This window comes from Oncorhynchus nerka, linkage group LG20 (assembly GCF_034236695.1).
Source record: "Oncorhynchus nerka isolate Pitt River linkage group LG20, Oner_Uvic_2.0, whole genome shotgun sequence".
In the NCBI taxonomy this organism is placed as follows: domain Eukaryota; kingdom Metazoa; phylum Chordata; class Actinopteri; order Salmoniformes; family Salmonidae; genus Oncorhynchus; species Oncorhynchus nerka.
The window spans coordinates 10,337,940-10,355,580 of NC_088415.1; the positions used below are offsets into that span (position 1 = coordinate 10,337,940).

At 47.7% G+C, this 17,641-nt stretch overlaps 2 protein-coding genes across 2 annotated transcripts in view; one reads left to right on the plus strand and one right to left on the minus strand.

Annotated features, from left to right (window-relative positions):
* The window catches only part of LOC115116438 (syntaphilin-like), a 38,000-nt gene extending 29,364 nt beyond the window's left edge, over positions 1-8,636 (plus strand). Inside the window, exons 6-8 of the mRNA XM_065005203.1 lie at positions 2,055-2,207; positions 2,591-3,980; positions 4,233-8,636. Of these exons, the coding sequence (XP_064861275.1) occupies positions 2,055-2,207; positions 2,591-3,980; positions 4,233-4,643 (1,954 nt within the window). The 3' untranslated portion in view covers positions 4,644-8,636. The remainder of the gene's footprint in view (positions 1-2,054; positions 2,208-2,590; positions 3,981-4,232) is intronic.
* A 424-nt stretch (positions 8,637-9,060) lies between these two features.
* LOC115116436 (syntenin-1-like) overlaps positions 9,061-17,641 on the minus strand; it is a 28,564-nt gene continuing 19,983 nt past the window's right edge. Inside the window, exons 4-9 of the mRNA XM_029644933.2 lie at positions 17,406-17,500; positions 13,192-13,356; positions 12,325-12,500; positions 11,629-11,800; positions 10,330-10,421; positions 9,061-10,244 (exon numbers count right to left, since the gene is read on the minus strand). Of these exons, the coding sequence (XP_029500793.2) occupies positions 10,190-10,244; positions 10,330-10,421; positions 11,629-11,800; positions 12,325-12,500; positions 13,192-13,356; positions 17,406-17,500 (755 nt within the window). The 3' untranslated portion in view covers positions 9,061-10,189. The remainder of the gene's footprint in view (positions 10,245-10,329; positions 10,422-11,628; positions 11,801-12,324; positions 12,501-13,191; positions 13,357-17,405; positions 17,501-17,641) is intronic.

A 17,641-nucleotide genomic window follows, 5' to 3' on the forward strand; every position in this document is an offset into this window, starting at 1 on the left:
GGCCTTTATAACTTGTTATAAGAATGTATTGACCTTTAAAAGCTCTAATCCTTGGTGAAACGGTCCGTTTTGGGATATTACAACGACAAAGACGTTACAACTCTCCCCGCTGACATCATCACAGGCATCATAGAACAGCAGAATGTGTTACAACTCTCCCCGCTGACATCATCACAGGCATCATAGAACAGCAGAATGTGTTACAACTCTCCCCGCTGACATCATCACAGGCGTCATAGAACAGCAGAATGTGTTACAACTCTCCCCGCTGACATCATCACAGGCATCATAGAACAGCAGAATGTGTTACAACTCTCCCCGCTGACATCATCACAGGCGTCATAGAACAGCAGACATGACATCATCACAGGCATCATAGAACAGCAGAATGTGTTACAACTCTCCCCGCTGACATCATCACAGGCATCATAGAACAGCAGAATGTGTTACAACTCTCCCCGCTGACATCATCACAGGCATCATAGAACAGCAGAATGTGTTACAACTCTCCCCGCTGACATCATCACAGGCGTCATAGAACAGCAGAATGTGTTACAACTCTCCCCGCTGACATCATCACAGGCGTCATAGAACAGCAGAATGTGTTACAACTCTCCCCGCTGACATCATCACAGGCGTCATAGAACAGCAGAATGTGTTACAACTCTCCCCGCTGACATCATCACAGGCGTCATAGAACAGCAGAATGTGTTACAACTCTCCCCGCTGACAGACATCATCACAGGCGTCATAGAACAGCAGAATGTGTTACAACTCTCCCCGCTGACATCATCACAGGCGTCATAGAACAGCAGAATGTGTTACAACTCTCCCCGCTGACATCATCACAGGCGTCATAGAACAGCAGAATGTGTTACAACTCTCCCCGCTGACATCATCACAGGCGTCATAGAACAGCAGAATGTGTTACAACTGACATCATCATAGAACATCATGACATCATCACAGGCGTCATAGAACAGCAGAATGTGTTACAACTCTCCATGACATCACAGGCATCATAGAACAGCAGAATGTGTTACAACTCTCCCCGCTGACATCATCACAGGCATCATAGAACAGCAGAATGTGTTACAACTCTCCCCGCTGACATCATCACAGGCGTCATAGAACAGCAGAATGTGTTACAACTCTCCCCGCTGACATCATCACAGGCGTCATAGAACAGCAGAACAACTCTCCCCGCTGACATCATCACAGGCGCATAGAACAGCAGAATGTGTTACAACTCTCCCCGCTGACATCATCACATCATCAGAATGTGTTACAAGCTGACATCATCACAGGCATCATAGAACAGCAGAATGTGTTACAACTCTCCCCGCTGACATCATCACAGGCGTCATAGAACAGCAGAATGTGTTACAACTCTCCCCGCTGACATCATCACAGGCATCATAGAACAGCAGAATCACATCTCACAGGCATCATAGAACAGCAGAATGTGTTACAACTCTGACATCATCACAGGCATCATAGAACAGCAGAATGTGTTACAACTCTCCCCGCTGACATCATCACAGGCATCATAGAACAGCAGAATGTGTTACAACTCTCCCCGCTGACATCATCACAGGCATCATAGAACAATGACATCATGTTAGAACAGCAGAATGTGTTACTCTCTCCCCGCTGACATCATAGAACAGCACAGGACATCATCATAGAACAGCAGAATGTGTTACAACTCTCCCCGCTGACATCATCACAGGCGTCATAGAACAGCAGAATGTGTACTGCCCTTTATCATGGATTAACCTAACGCTGCCTGCAGGCTTACAGGAGGTAACGGGTTCTATACCTGTCCTCTGTTTCCTCTGTCTCTCTGTCTCTCTCTCTGTCTCTCTCTCTCTCTCTCTCTCTCTCCTCTCTCTGTCTCCTTCCCTCTCTGTCTCTCTCCATCTCTGTCCCTCTCTCTGTCTCTCTCTCTCTCTCTGTCTCTCTCTCTGTCTCTCTCTCCTCGCTCTCTCTCTCTGTCTCCTTCCCTCTCTGTCTCTCTCCATCTCTGTCCTCTCTCTCTCTCTCTCTCTAAGGCGTCATATGAAGGCATACACCTCGTGTAAAGACAACCATGGCATCCGCCCCCCTCCCCCAGAGCAGTACCTCACACCCCTGCAGCAGAAAGAGGTGTGTATCAGACACCTGCGGGCCCGCCTCAAGGAAACCGTCGACAGGCTGCAGGACAGGTGAGACGCAGGGACACACACTGATAATACAGCTCAAGACAAATAGACATTTTCCCAGAGTAACCATGGGCTCATTAAACTGGTTCTCTTTCTGAACGCACATTATGTCAATTACATTTAGATTTTAGCATTTTATGTTTTGGAAATGTTATGGTCTTTGAAGTTGTAATCAGTCAACTGCTACTCATTTCCATCAAATTACCATAATAATTATTTAATTTTGTAATTATGTTGATATATAAATGTTTCAACATTTTTGCCAAATACATTAATTTGACAATTGCCCCCACATCTCTCTCTCTCTCTGTCTCTCTCTGTCTCTCTCTGTCTCTCTCTCTCTCTTTCACAACCATCCTTGTTTACTCTCTGCATGTCTGTCTCAGGGACTCTGAGATCGATGAGTTGAGGACCCAGTTGTCTCGTATGCAGGAGGACTGGGTTGAAGAGGAGTGTCACCGCGTGGAGGCCCAGCTGGCTCTGAAGGAGGCACGCAGGGAGATCCAGCAGCTCAAGGAAGTGGTGGACGTGGTGCGCACCAACCTCAGCTCCAGCGACTCCACCGACACCGGCGTCCAGAAATACTTCCAGGACATCAACGTCCAGAACCACAAGCTGGAGACCCTGCTGCTCAGCATGGAGCTGGCTCAGAACGGGGTGGCCAAGGAGCAGGAGGCTGCTGCTGCAGCACGAGGAGCGGCAGGGTGGGCTGGGAGGCCTGGGACTGCAGGGTCATGGCCTGGAAGTAGTCCCGCTGCATCAGGGACTGGATGGGGTGGTTCCAAGAGTCTGTGTGGGTCTTGTGACGGCTCCCCCGCCCGCTCTCTGCCCCGTAGCTTCACCTACACCAAGCTGAGCGACCATGCGCTGGCGGATAAGAACGGGAACAGCGTTTTAGGGGAGGAGAACCATGACAGTGGCTTTGTGTGCTGTGGGGAGAGTCACAGTGCAGCCAGCAGTCATAGTCACAGTCGCAGTGCAGCCAGCAGTCACAGGGCAGATCTGCTTCTGGAGGCAGCCTTCCTGTCTGAGGAGACAGCCTCTCTGCTCAGCACCTACTCCCTCCTGCCACACTTCTCCACCTACGACAAGCTGTGCCCCGGGAAGGACAGGGTGGCGCCCCTTCGCTGTGCCATGGGTGGGGCGGGCAGCGCCAGCCACCCCTGTCTGTCCCACCACCTTTACCTGCACCACCCCAGGGAGCAGGCCGTCCAGACAGAGAGCTGCCCCGTCCCCGGGGTGGTGGGCTACGCCTCTGACCTGGACACCATTGCAGAGCGCACATTCCGCTCTCAGGCCTGCAGCCCCACCTCCACCTGGGTCTCAGACGAGGGAGACGACCTGGACTCGGTTACCCCAACAACCCTCACAGCTACAACAGAGCCCGGTCCTGTCCCTCCGTTACCCAGCTCTTCCTGCCTCTCAGTTGATATGCCCTCCCTCTCAGTGGAGGAGGATGTGGAGGTGGTGGGGGAGTTGGAGAGGCAGACAGCGGTAGAGGGGGAGAGTGCCGGGGTGATGGTAGAGGCAGGCAAGCAGAAGGAGCATGGGCGATTGGTACAATTGTGTGAGCATGAGGAGGTAAAGGGCCTGGGGTTGCTGGGGGAAGGAAAGCAGGAGGAGGTAAAGGGCCTGGGGTTGCTGGGGGAAGGAAAGCAGGAGGAGGTAAAGGGCCTGGGGTTGCTGGGGGAAGGAAAGCAGGAGGAGGTAAAGGAGTTAGATGTAGATAGTCAGAGGGAGGAAGTGGAGGTGAGGAATCAGGGAGATTTGGAGGAGGTGTGGTCGGTGGAGGAGGTGAGGTCAGTAGAGGTGGAGGAGGTGAGGTCAGGGGAGGTGAGATCAGTGGAGGTGGAGGAGGTGAGGTCAGTAGAGGTGGAGGAGGTGAGGTCAGTAGAGGTGGAGGAGGTGTGGTCGGTGGAGGAGGTGAGGTCAGTAGAGGTGGAGGAGGTGAGGTCGGTGGAGGAGGTGAGGTCAGTAGAGGTGGTGAGGTCAGTGGAGGGGGAGGAGGTGAGCTCAGTAGAGGTGGAGGAGGTGAGATCAGTGGAGGAACGGCCCCACACCTCCCAGCCCAGCAGAAGTTTGTTACAACAGGAGGAGATCGCTGGGGTGACTGTGGTAGAGGTTGATGATGATGAAGATCAGGCTCAGGGAGCAGAAGGGGGAGAAGAGGAGTCTACCTCGTCTGGGTCTGGACCAGCAGTGAAGAGCTACTGGAGCCGCCACTTCCTGGTTGACCTGCTGGCGGTGGCGGTACCCGTGGTGCCCACGGTGGCATGGCTGTGCCGGGGGCCGCGGGGCGATGCCCTGCCCATTTACCACTTCGGCTCCCTGCTACGTGGCTGCTGCACCGTGGCCCTCAGCTCCCTGCGCAGGGCCGGGGGTGTTAGGCACTACCCCGCAGGCACAGGTGGGGGAGCCATGGGAGGCACAGAGATCTGAGACAGGCCCCATGACACCCTGGGAGCTGCACACACACAACCCTGCCCTCTCTGGTCCTGGGTCGTCCTCCACCTGATGTACTGGGTAAAGGAATGAGTGGAGGAATGATTCTGAAGACAGGACAGCCTCCTAGCAAACCGTATAACTCTCTCCTTTGAGCCTTGCTCCTGGTGACCTCTTCCACCTCCTCTGCTGGACTGAGAAGAGACACCGGGATGTGCTGAAGTGACACTGAATGGTAGAACTGAATGATTGAATGGACACTGAATGACCGGAGGGTGTGATTGATGCTGATTGTAACTCCTCTCTCTAGTGTGCAGGGAGACTGAACGGTCTGTCAGTCTCTGTGAGTCTCTTCATTGGTCCAGTTCAATTTTGACTCGTGGTGTGTAAGTATATGTGCACACAAGGTGTGTGTGAGTGTGTTGCGTGTGTGTTCTTCTCTGTTGTGTCGATGTGTAGCCAAAGCACCTGGATGTCTGAAGGCAATCACAGCCATAGCTGTGCAGTAGTTGGTCTGCTCATTTTGGAGTGAATGATGGGACATATGGCCTTTCCCCCTAAAGGTACCAGGCAAGCTGCTGCTGTACATTTCTGCTTCCTGTCACTGGTGTCCTAGATTAACAATCACTCTTGTAGCATTCAGTCCATGTCCACGGTCCAAGAGTTAGTCATTCCAGACCCATGAACCGGAAACATCTTAAGAAGGAATCATTTATAGAGATAAAAGAATTCAAACAAAGTTTATTGTTCTGTTAAAAATAGGGGGGGGGGGAGTATTATGGATTTGGTGTGAGGATTGTCACGGTAATCTGTTGTTATTTGTAATCTGTTGTTATTTGAATGTTTGCATTGAAATCAAATTATGACTGAGTTGGCAGGATTTTAGTGTCTTGTTATTTTGGGCTGTAATGAATGTAAAGTCGTTGAGATGTAATATAACTGAAAGGCTGAGCAAGCAGACGCTGTACTTAGTCTTTGCTAGGGACTAATGAGCTAACTGATGTCCTATAAGATTGTGATGCAACCAGCAAGAACAGTCCTTTGAGTTGAAGTTCAGAGAGGAAACAGGGACAGGTCTTTAGTCATCCATTCGCCATTTTGTTCTGCACTATTATTCACTTTATGAAGTTAAGCAATTCCCTTTTCCCCAATTGCTTGAAGTCAAGTTTGTGTTTCCAAAGTCTAATACGTCTACGGTTTCCATGGTAACCAACTTGGTAGTTACAGTGTTGTCTCATCGCTGCAACTCCCGCACCGACTCAGAAGAGGCGAAGGTTGAGATTCGTGTGTCCTCGGAAACACAACCCAACCAAGCCGCACTGCTTCTTGACACAATGCCCACTTAACCCAGACTTAACCCAATGTGTCAGCGTGCGCTGCACCCGACCCACCACAGGAGTCGCTAGTGCGCGATGGGACAAGGACATCCCTGCCGGCCAAACCCTCACCTAACCCAGACCAATTGTAAGCCGCCCCGTGGGTCTCCCGGGTCGCGAACCCAGAATCTCTAGCCTTAGACCACTGCGCCACACCTTATGTCTGCAGTTTTTCTTCAGAGTTGTCGTTGTTGTTTTGTGCAATATCATTTTGATATTCCATAACTATTCAATAACTGTATTATGGGAATACGTTTCCAAAGCTAAAGTGAAATAATCAACTGTAACCAAGAAACATTGAATTTGAATTTAGATTGTAGCATAGTTGAAGATCCTGACCATTACAGGCCATTTACCTCTGAATGCTGAAAAACATTTGCCTTCCATGACTTTCTTTCTTGTACACAATAGTTTGCTTTCTGTAAGGTGCTGGATGTGCGTTTGTGTTGTTGCTCTGTAATTCCTGTTCATTTTCTTCTGCTTGACAATCCCTCCTCTGCGTGGTTTTGCTTATTTAACCTCTTCGCTACGACCTCCGGCACTTATGAGTAGTAAAATCACAAGCAGCAATGACAAAATAGATTGTCTGGTGAATGGATGAACTGCTTGAAGGCCTCTTTACACACGTTTCACTGTTGTCGTGTGCTTTCCACTGTTGGGATTTGGAATATGACTCGATATTCTGTGTTGCTATAGTTTCTCCCCCTTCATGTATCATCATCATTACCTATGAATGCCCCCCCCCCCGTCATTTGTGAGGCCTGCTTGGTAAAGGCCTCTAAATGTTTCTGTAAAAGCCATAGGTGTTTGAGAATATCTCTAGCAGAATCCCAATCATGAAAGTATAGTGTGAGTGAGAATCATATCGATATGCGTTTTATAGACTGACTCAGCTGAAGTCTCCCCGACAGAACATGACGTGCAGGGCCAACCTCACTCAGGCTGGGTTATTGATCGATCGGGAGTTCCTGCCCGACCTAGACTAGATTCCGCAGGCGTTGCGTGCCACGTCATCACACTGTGCAGTCTTGGCATCAGATTGCTACATCATATGATGTGGTTAGCTGATATTATGTTATAGACCTATCCAGACATTGTATGATCTGGCATACATCTGCAATGTAGTCGGGCGGGAACTCAATTATTTTATACATTTCTTGAGCAATTCACTGGTGTTTTTAAAGGGAAAAAATCCCCTCGTAAATGTATATTTTGTTATTTGTTTTCATTAGTCCACTGTTGATACGGTCCCAAAATGTTTTACATGTCACATGCAATGTGTCACAGTAATGTGGCATGTGACACATTGCTTCTTGAAAGTCCAATATCTTGTAAACTTGACTGCTGACATGTAAAACATGTTGGGACCGTATCAACAGTGGACTAATAAAATATATATATATACATTTGAGGGGATTTTTTTCTCTCCCTTTTAACAGTAAAACACCAGCCCTGCACAAAATAAGCTTAATGAACTGTATTGTTTGTCTCTGGGGTATTCCGTTAATTAAAAGGCTTTTATAGGTAATGTTTATGTTAGAATCACAGTCTGCTAATTGCTTGTTATTGCCCAACAGCTTTGTATTTTTCTGGGTTTTGAAGCATCGTGTGATTTCTGATGTTCTGGCGTTGCCAGCATAGCACTTTAACAAGCCCAGTTCTTTCCATGTACACTGTTCCACCCGCTGCTCTGAAGCATCATTTCATTTGGTAATGGACTGTCTATGATGTTAAGTGTCATCTGTCCTGTGACTTTTATTTGGGAATAATTCCCAGTCTCCAGTGTACCTGTTTTTGTGTGAAAAGCTTTTAGCATCAACATAGACGATCAGGCTTTTATTGGTGGCTCGAAAATAATGTCCCAAATCACATTTGGAGTCATCAGAGCTTGCATTAGTACATAGTTCATGTAGTGTCATCGCTATATATAGCACTAAACACTGTCAATGTTTTAGGATTTTTTTTTATTGTTGTGACATTGCTAAAGGGGTAGACTAGTCTTTTGCTTTGGAAACTAAAGAATATTGTCTTTTTTAACAGGTTTTCCTACTGTGTTACTGTATCCTACATCCATTTCACTCATCTTATTTCACAATAGGATTGAAAGATATATTACCTCAGAAATGGTCTGTGTTTCATACGTTCACCCCAAGTAGACCTGGTGCACTTTAGTGTTAAGTCTGAGACTGGCTGGGTCATTAGCAGTGGAAGAGTGAGGCTATAGTCAGATCTGAGATTGTGTGTTTCTCTGAGATATACAGTACAATCTTTGGGGGAAATCATTTGAAGTTCTCCTTATGAGCTATTGTATTGAATGTGCACTCTTATTTTCTTTCTTTAATTGTCCAATTATTTGTTCTATGTGTAATGGGATCTATACCCAAGATGGTTGAGTTCTATAATATCTGTACCTGAAAAGGTATTTTCCCTCCTTAAATGCCTTGTATGGGGATAAAACAGCAATCAATATTAATAGCTGTAGCTAGTTAGATCAATTATCTTTAATGGCAATAGTAGCAACATCACTGTTCTTCAGTACAGATCCATTTTCACTCCCACCATACTGAATAAAAACCAAATGACTCTATATTAAAACAGCATGGAGAACAACTGACAGTCGTCTCTTTTTCATCCCTTTCTCTGTTCAGGTACACACCCAGTTTTCACCTAAATGGAGGTCATTTAAAATAGCTGTAGAAAGGGAACGTTTCCTCACACATTGGTGCAGCTGGCTTCTGACGACCAGCTGTACAGTGTGTTTCCTCAGACACATTGGTGCAGCTGGCTTCCGGGTTTAAACTAGCAGTGGGTCAAGAAGCAGTGCGGCTTGGGGGATTGTGTTTCAGAGAACGCAAGGCTCGCCCCCCCCCTTATGGGAGTTGCAGCGATGGGACAAGACGATAACTACCAATTGAGAAGAACAATAATAGAATCCAAAGTGTCTAGCTACTTCCTCCTCCAGGCAGGAAATGGGTACACATTTAGTTGACATGTCGAAGGATATATCTTCTGTGAACAAAGGGGAGGGGACACTGATATAGCAGAATTTAAAATATGAACAAAATTATTATTTATTTGTTTTTACATTAATTACGAAGGGGTTGTGTTAAATGCATTCAGTTGTACAACTGACTAGGTGTCTCCCTTCCCCCTTTACATTCGTATAGAAACATTTAGGTTCTAGCATTTACAGAATGATGGCTGTGTGTTGTTTATTAAAGATGATATAAAAATGCAATACAAAACACGCTTCCAAACAAGAACATTCTAATATTAAAAAGAAACTCACCGATCAGGGCCCAGATTCACAAAACCTTAAGAAGAAATTTCTTCTTAACTGACATTTTTTTCTTCCCTTAACTATAGACTTATGAAGAGATTTAAGCAAAGTTGCTATTCCTCAAAAAGGTTACTGGAAATGTTAATGCTTTTGTTTTCTTAAGTTTTTGCGTGAGAAATGTTTTGTGATTCTGAGCCCAGGTCACGTTTTCTGTCTTGCCGTGCACATCAATCAACAAGTAGAGGGAATGATTGATTGAACCCCTAGATAACGTACATATTAATAACTTCAGTTTCTTGATTAATTTGTGCAAACAAATCCATTCCCAGTTAATTTTGACTCGACTTGGATCAATAAAAAAAAACATTTTAATGGTTACAGGAAAGTGCACTTAGTGGGTCCGCCCAGCGTAATGTCCCAGCTGCATAGGGGAACAGGCTTATGATCAACAACCATGGAGATCATTGGCTTTTACAGCATTTTGACACAAAAGGTGAAAGGTCACGAGCCAATTAACCATTTCCTTGCTCTTTATGAGGAAGCTCTGGACTCATGATAGTGCGCATGGCTTTAAAACAAAAAGGTGTCCTCAATGCAATGCCACAAACATAATTATAAGAAAACAATACTGGACTACAAGAGTTATGTAAAAATAAACAAAAGGGATAGAAGTAGAAAAGGAACTACATCGAATAACAATATTTGAGCCATCGGAGGAAAAAAAAGGTATATTTAGATTATGCTACGATGAAAGACGAAGGCGGTGACTGTGATACAATAAGTTTTTCAGTACAGAGAGCGAGTTGACCCTATTGGCTGTTTGGGGGCCCAATGGGAACTCTGGAGATTGTAGGCATCCTGTAGGAGACGTGGTCTCGTTCCGGCCTTCACACCTCTGGCACAGAGTGGTCCATGGCTGACCGCAGCAGACCACTGGACATTCTAAAAAGACAAACACATTCTATTAATCCAAATGAACCAACCTGAGACCTTATAACGCGATTCCTTAAAACTCCTAACTGCTTACCTCTTGACCATGTGTTCGTAGATGAACTTGGGCATGATGGTGATGGTCATGGCTGTAGGAGAGGTGGTCAGGATGTCCTTGATCTGAGCATCCTGCACATCAACAAACAGTATTAACATATACTGAGTGGCCATTTTATTAGGTACACCACTCTGTTCGCGAAACTGGATCGCTTCTACAGACAGTGAGTCACGTGGCCGTGGCTTTCTATAACAAGCAGGCAGACAGGCATCCAGTTAGTGTTGGATTGAACGTTAGAATGGACAAAACTAGTGACATGATCGTCGGTGCCAGGCTCGCCGGATACAGTATCTCAGACATGGCCGGTCTCTCGGCTTTTCACGTATGACAGTGTCTAGGGCATGGGAATTCAACTCTGACCTTACAAGCCTGCTGGTTTTCTGATAATTCATTGCACACACCTGGGTGTCCCAGGTCTAAAGTCAGTCCCTGTTTAGGGAAGGGAACAATGAATATACAGTGGAACTGGCTTCGAGGTCCAGAGTTGAGTTTGCGGGGTCGAGGTTTTACCGAGAATGCTGCGACAAAACAAAACAAACCAGTCAGCGGCAGTCCTGTGGGCGGAAACAGCTCGATAATGAGAGAGGTCGAAAGAAAATGGCAAGAAATGTGCAAGCTAACAGGCGGGCCACAAATCCCGGAACACACACACACAACTCGTCGATCCTCGTCACGGATTGGCTATTGCAGCATATATCCACACCGGGTTCCACTCCTATCAGCTAAAACAAGAATAGGTCCAGTGGGCATGCGTTCACCAACACTGGACAACTGAGGAGTGGAAAAACACTGCCTGGTCCAACGAATCACAGTTCCTGTCGCGTCATGCCGAGTCAGGATTTGGTGTAAGCAGCGTGAGTCCATGGCCCCATCCTGCCTTGGTGTCAACGGTACAGGCGGGTGGCAGTGGTGTACTGGTGTGGGGAATGTTTTCCTGGCACACGTCGATAACAATCGAGCAACGATTGAACGCCACAGTGAATCTGAACGTTGTTGCCGACCAAACCCAATAAGAGAGTCTTTGGGATGAGATGGAATGGGCTGTTGGCAGCATGAATGTGTCACCGTCCAATCTACAGCAACTGCATGATGCCATTGCGTCAGCATGGAGCAAGATCCCTGTGGAACGTTTAAGACACCTTGAAGAATCCATGCCCTGAAGAATTCAGGCTGTTCTGGAGTCAAAGCGGGGGTCAGACCCTGTAATAGACTTAATAAACTGGCCACTGATTCATCGTCAGGGAGAAGTCACCATCAACATTTGAAGTCAAAGCTCACCTTGAGGCCGATAACATTCTGTCCGTTGATCTCACAGATGTAGTGGGACGTCAGCAGGCCGTTGCGAGCGGCCGAACCATCCTTGACCAGCGAGGTGATGTTGCCCGACTTGAAGATGAACCCAACGTGGCCTGAGCTGTCTTTGTGCATGGTGACAGTACGCTGGAACGGCCTGAAGTCAGAACACAAACACAAAAGACTCATGAGGTAGTTAATACTCAAGACGACCACTTAGTAGTAGTACAGTCCAAATCCTCCATTGTTTTTTATCGTGTCCTTTGCCTTTTCTCAAAATATCATACTGACCAAACAAACAACCTCTGATTAATAGCAAAACACCACAACATGTAGTGTTGTGATATGACCAGCAGGAGGAGCCAGAGCTGTAGTGTTTGTCAGGTTCACAGAGCAACTAAGAACATTTTTATACTCCACTTACTCAAACATTCCCTCTTAATGGCCAGACATATTGATGAACATCAACACCTCATGACATAATCCAAGGAACTACACCAAACTAATCAGACCGGACTACACTGCGGCCCTGCGTCGTCCGGGGTAGGGGAGGGTTTGGCCGGGGTAGGGGATGTCATTGTAAAATAAGAATTTGTTCTTAAACTGACTTGCCTCGTTAAAAAAAGGTTAAATAAATAAAATAGTATCTGCATGGAATAACGGTGGTCGTCACCTCCTTACCTGTCCCGGACAATGAGCTCGATGCGGGTCTCCGCAGCAACCTTCAGGGCTTTGTGGGCCTTGTCCAGGCTCCAGCCAGCACAGTTCTGCCCGTTGATCTGAAGGACCTGGTCCCCGAAGCGCAGGCCCCCCAGGGCGGCCGGGGAGTTGGCCTGAACCAGCTGGATAAACACGCCCTGAGGAGACGGATGGAGAACTGTAATCTGTAGTCTGGTTTGAGGACAGATGGATAACTGTAATCTGTAGTCTGGTTTGAGGACAGATGGATAACTGTAATCTGTAGTCTGGTTTGAGGACAGATGGATAACTGTAATCTGTAGTCTGGTTTGAGGACAGATGGATAACTGTAATCTGTAGTCTGGTTTGAGGACAGATGGAGACTGTAATCTGTAGTCTGGTTTGAGGACAGATGGAGAACTGTAATCTGTAGTCTGGTTTGAGGACAGATGGAGAACTGTAATCTGTAGTCTGGTTTGAGGACAGATGGAGAACTGTAATCTGTAGTCTGGTTTGAGGACAGATGGATAACTGTAATCTGTAGTCTGGTTTGAGGACAGATGGATAACTGAAATCTGTAGTCTGGTTTGAGGACAGATGGATAACTGAAATCTGTAGTCTGGTTTGAGGACAGATGGATAACTGAAATCTGTAGTCTGGTTTGAGGACAGATGGAGAACTGTAATCTGTATTCTGGTTTGAGGACAGATGGATAACCGTAATCTGTAGTCTGGTTTGAGGACAGATGGAGAACCGTAATATGTAGTCTGGTTTGAGGACAGATGAATAACCGTAATCTGTAGTCTGGTTTGAGGACAGATAGCCTACTTTACGACCAGACTACGGATTAGGGATATGATAATGACTCACATTGTCGATGGCTCTTAGCCTCAGGCCGACCTTCCTATCCTGGTCCTTACAGAGGATGATCTCACGCAGGCCGGGACGGATCTCTGCCCTCTTGATGCCCATGTCTGACCCCGTCACGGGACACACCATGCCACTGATTCCCATGCCAGAGGACACCGCCACTTGCTGTGGAGAGAGGGAGGTGACATTAAGATAAGAGGGCGGAGATTGGAAAAATAGATGGTAGTGGAACGTTTCCATCAATAAGCAGTTGGAGATGGAGAGGAGCAGAGGCCACCCAGACACTCCCACTAGCCTACACACTAAAGAGGAGCAGAGACCTCACAGACACTCCCACTAGCCTACTCACTAAAGAGGAGCAGAGGCCTTCCAGACACTCCCACTAGCCTACACACTAAAGAGGAGCAGAGACCTCACAGACACTCCCACTAGCCTACTCACTAAAGAGGAGCAGAGACCTCACAGACACTCCCACTAGCCTACACACTAAAGAGGAACAGAGGCCTCCCAGACACTCCCACTAGCCTACACACTAAAGAGGAGCAGAGGCCTCCCAGACACTCCCACTAGCCTACACACTAAAGAGGAACAGAGACCTCCCAGACACTCCCACTAGCCTACTCACTAAAGAGGAGCAGAGACCTCACAGACACTCCCACTAGCCTACTCACTAAAGAGGAGCAGAGGCCTTCCAGACACTCCCACTAGCCTACACACTAAAGAGGAGCAGAGACCTCACAGACACTCCCACTAGCCTACTCACTAAAGAGGAGCAGAGACCTCACAGACACTCCCACTAGCCTACACACTAAAGAGGAGCAGAGGCCTCCCAGACACTCCCACTAGCCTACACACTAAAGAGGAGCAGAGGCCTCCCAGACACTCCCACTAGCCTACACACTAAAGAGGAACAGAGACCTCCCAGACACTCCCACTAGCCTACCCACTAAAGAGGAGCAGAGGCCTCCCAGACACTCCCACTAGCCTACACACTAAAGAGGAGCAGAGGCCTCCCAGACACTCCCACTAGCCTACTCACTAAAGAGGAGCAGAGACCTCACAGACACTCCCACTAGCCTACTCACTAAAGAGGAGCAGAGGCCTCCCAGACACTCCCACTAGCCTACTCACTAAAGAGGAGCAGAGACCTCACAGACACTCCCACTAGCCTACTCACTAAAGAGGAGCAGAGGCCTCCCAGACACTCCCACTAGCCTACTCACTAAAGAGGAGCAGAGGCCTCCCAGACACTCCCACTAGCCTACTCACTAAAGAGGAGCAGAGGCCTCCCAGACACTCCCACTAGCCTACACACTAAAGAGGAGCAGAGGCCTCCCAGACACTCCCACTAGCCTACACACTAAAGAGGAGCAGATGCCTCCCAGACACTCCCACTAGCCTACTCACTAAAGAGGAGCAGAGACCTCCCAGACACTCCCACTAGCCTACACACCAAAGAGGAGCAGAGGCCTCCCAGACACTCCCACTAGCCTACTCACTAAAGAGGAGCAGAGGCCTCCCAGACACTCCCACTAGCCTACACACTAAAGAGGAGCAGAGGCCTCCCAGACACTCCCACTAGCCTACTCACTAAAGAGGAGCAGAGGCCTCCCAGACACTCCCACTAGCCTACTCACTAAAGAGGAGCAGAGGCCTCCCAGACACTCCCACTAGCCTACTCACTAAAGAGGAGCAGAGACCTCAGACACTCCCACTAGCCTACTCACTAAAGAGGAGCAGAGGCCTCCCAGACACTCCCACTAGCCTACTCACTAAAGAGGAGCAGAGGCCTCCCAGACACTCCCACTAGCCTACACACTAAAGAGGAGCAGAGGCCTCCCAGACACTCCCACTAGCCTACACACTAAAGAGGAACAGAGACCTCCCAGACACTCCCACTAGCCTACACACTAAATAAAGAGGAACAGAGACCTCCCAGACACTCCCACTAGCCTACACACTAAAGAGGAACAGAGGCCTCCCAGACACTCCCACTAGCCTACACACTAAAGAGGAGCAGAGACCTCCCAGACACTCTCACTAGCCTACACACTAAAGAGGAGCAGAGACCTCCCAGACACTCCCACTAGCCTACACACTAAAGAGGAACAGAGGCCTCCCAGACACTCCAGGCTGTTGAGGAGTCCATCAGTGCTGCTCTGGGAAAACAGTGCTATGCTACACTGTACTCTGGTTTCTTTTTTTCTTTCTTTTTCCATGGTATCCAAATTGGTAGTTACAGTCTTGTCTCATCGCTGCAACTCCCGTACGGACTCGGGAGAGGCGATGGTCGAGAGCCATGCGTCCTCCGAAACACAGCCCAACCAAGCCGCACTGCTTCTTGACACAATGCCCGATTAACCCGGAAGCCAGCCGCACCAATGTGTCGGAGGAAACACCGTACACCTGGCGACCGTGTCAATGTGCACTGCGCCATGCGCGCCACAGGAGTCGCTAGTGCCTGATGGGACAAGAACATCCCTGCCAGCCAAACCCTCCCCTAACCCGGACGACGCTGGGCTAATTGTGCTCCGCCCCATGGGTCTCCCGGTCGCAGCTGGTTGCGACAGAGCCTGGACTTTGGACCCAGGATCTCTAGTGGCACAGCTAGCACTGTGATGCAGTGCCTTAGACCACGGCACCACTCGGGAGGCCTGTATTCCGGTTTCTAAAGAGCCTGCTAGGAGTCCGTAGGACCGGGACGACACCAGTATCGCAGTACGAGTTAGTATCGTGGCAAGGAAACAAAACACAAAGCGGATTTAACTTTTTTAAGAACACAACCCTAATGTTGGAAACAAACATGGTCATCCAGTCACATGTATTTATTTCCCAGGTTATAGAACACAATATTTGACATACAGCGGGTTTTTAAAAGGACCAAAGAGTTTGGTTAGCTTTGTGTTTTCATTTTTGCCATGGAAAAAAAAAATCCAATACAGATACTGGTATCGTCCCGACACTATGAGTCCACTACTGAGAGCTCATCCAAAACCACTGTCCCTCCTGCCCCACCCTATAAAACCTAGGCTACATGTCTCATTCATGTACAACTCTGACGAACCAAATCAAGCATCTCTCGTTGAACCCTGTGGTTTGAATGTAATCTCTCTCGTTGAACCCTGTGGTTTGAATGTAATCTCTCTCGTTGAACCCTGTGGTTTGAATGTAATCTCTCTCGTTGAACCCTGTGGTTTGAATGTGATCTCTCTCGTTGAACCCTGTGGTTTGAATGTGATCTAATCTCGTTGAACCCTGTGGTTTGAATGTGATCTAATCTCGTTGAACCCTGTGGTTTGAATGTAATCTCTCTCGTTGAACCCTGTGGTTTGAATGTAATCTCTCTCGTTGAACCCTGTGGTTTGAATGTGATCTAATCTCGTTGAACCCTGTGGTTTAAATGTAATCTCTCTCGTTGAACCCTGTGGTTTAAATGTAATCTCTCTCGTTGAACCCTGTGGTTTGAATGTGATCTCTCTCGTTGAACCCTGTGGTTTGAATGTAATCTCTCTCGTTGAACCCTGTGGTTTGAATGTGATCTCTCTCATTGAACCCTGTGGTTTGAATGTGATCTCTCTCGTTGAACCCTGTGGTTTGAATGTGATCTAATCTCGTTGAACCCTGTGGTTTGAATGTGATCTCTCTCGTTGAACCCTGTGGTTTGAATGTGATCTCTCTCGTTGAACCCTGTGGTTGGAATGTGATCTAATCTCGTTGAACCCTGTGGTTTGAATGTGATCTAATCTCGTTGAACCCTGTGGTTTGAATGTGATCTCTCTCGTTGAACCCTGTGGTTTGAATGTGATCTAATCTCGTTGAACCCTGTGGTTTGAATGTATATTTACTAACTACAGTCTGAGTCGCAGTGTATACACTTCAGAATGTTTTTGTGAAGCAGAGGGAACTTTATCCAGGGCCGTGCGGTCTTCTCCAAAGACCTACAGGATGTGTTGTGTACTGGTGTTAGCTGGCCTGATGGCACTGGGGTCTGCTCTGCTGACGTCTGAGCATCACACAGAGGAAATATCACCCAGTAAAAATAGACCTTACATAATATGACATTCAGGCATCTTATCCCTCACTCAGCCAATGAGGAGGAAGTACCGCTGAAATGAGGTCACAACTGACATCCTTCATTACAGACACATAGGGACACCATCTGACATACATCAGCAACAAGAAGTAGGCCTAAATCCTCCACACGCACAACTTACATTATCTGCCACCGAGGCCATGTTCCTCTGCACCTCATCACTGTCGAGGCTCAGGCCCATGTACTCTCCCAGCTCCTCCAGGTTAGGGTACAGGGCTAGGAGATAACAACACACAGGTAATATATTTTTAAAAATCACATGTTATTTGTCACACGCACCTAGTACAAAGCAGGTGTAGACCTTACAGTGAAATGCTTACTTCCAAGCCCTTAACCAACAAGGGGGAAAAAAAGTGT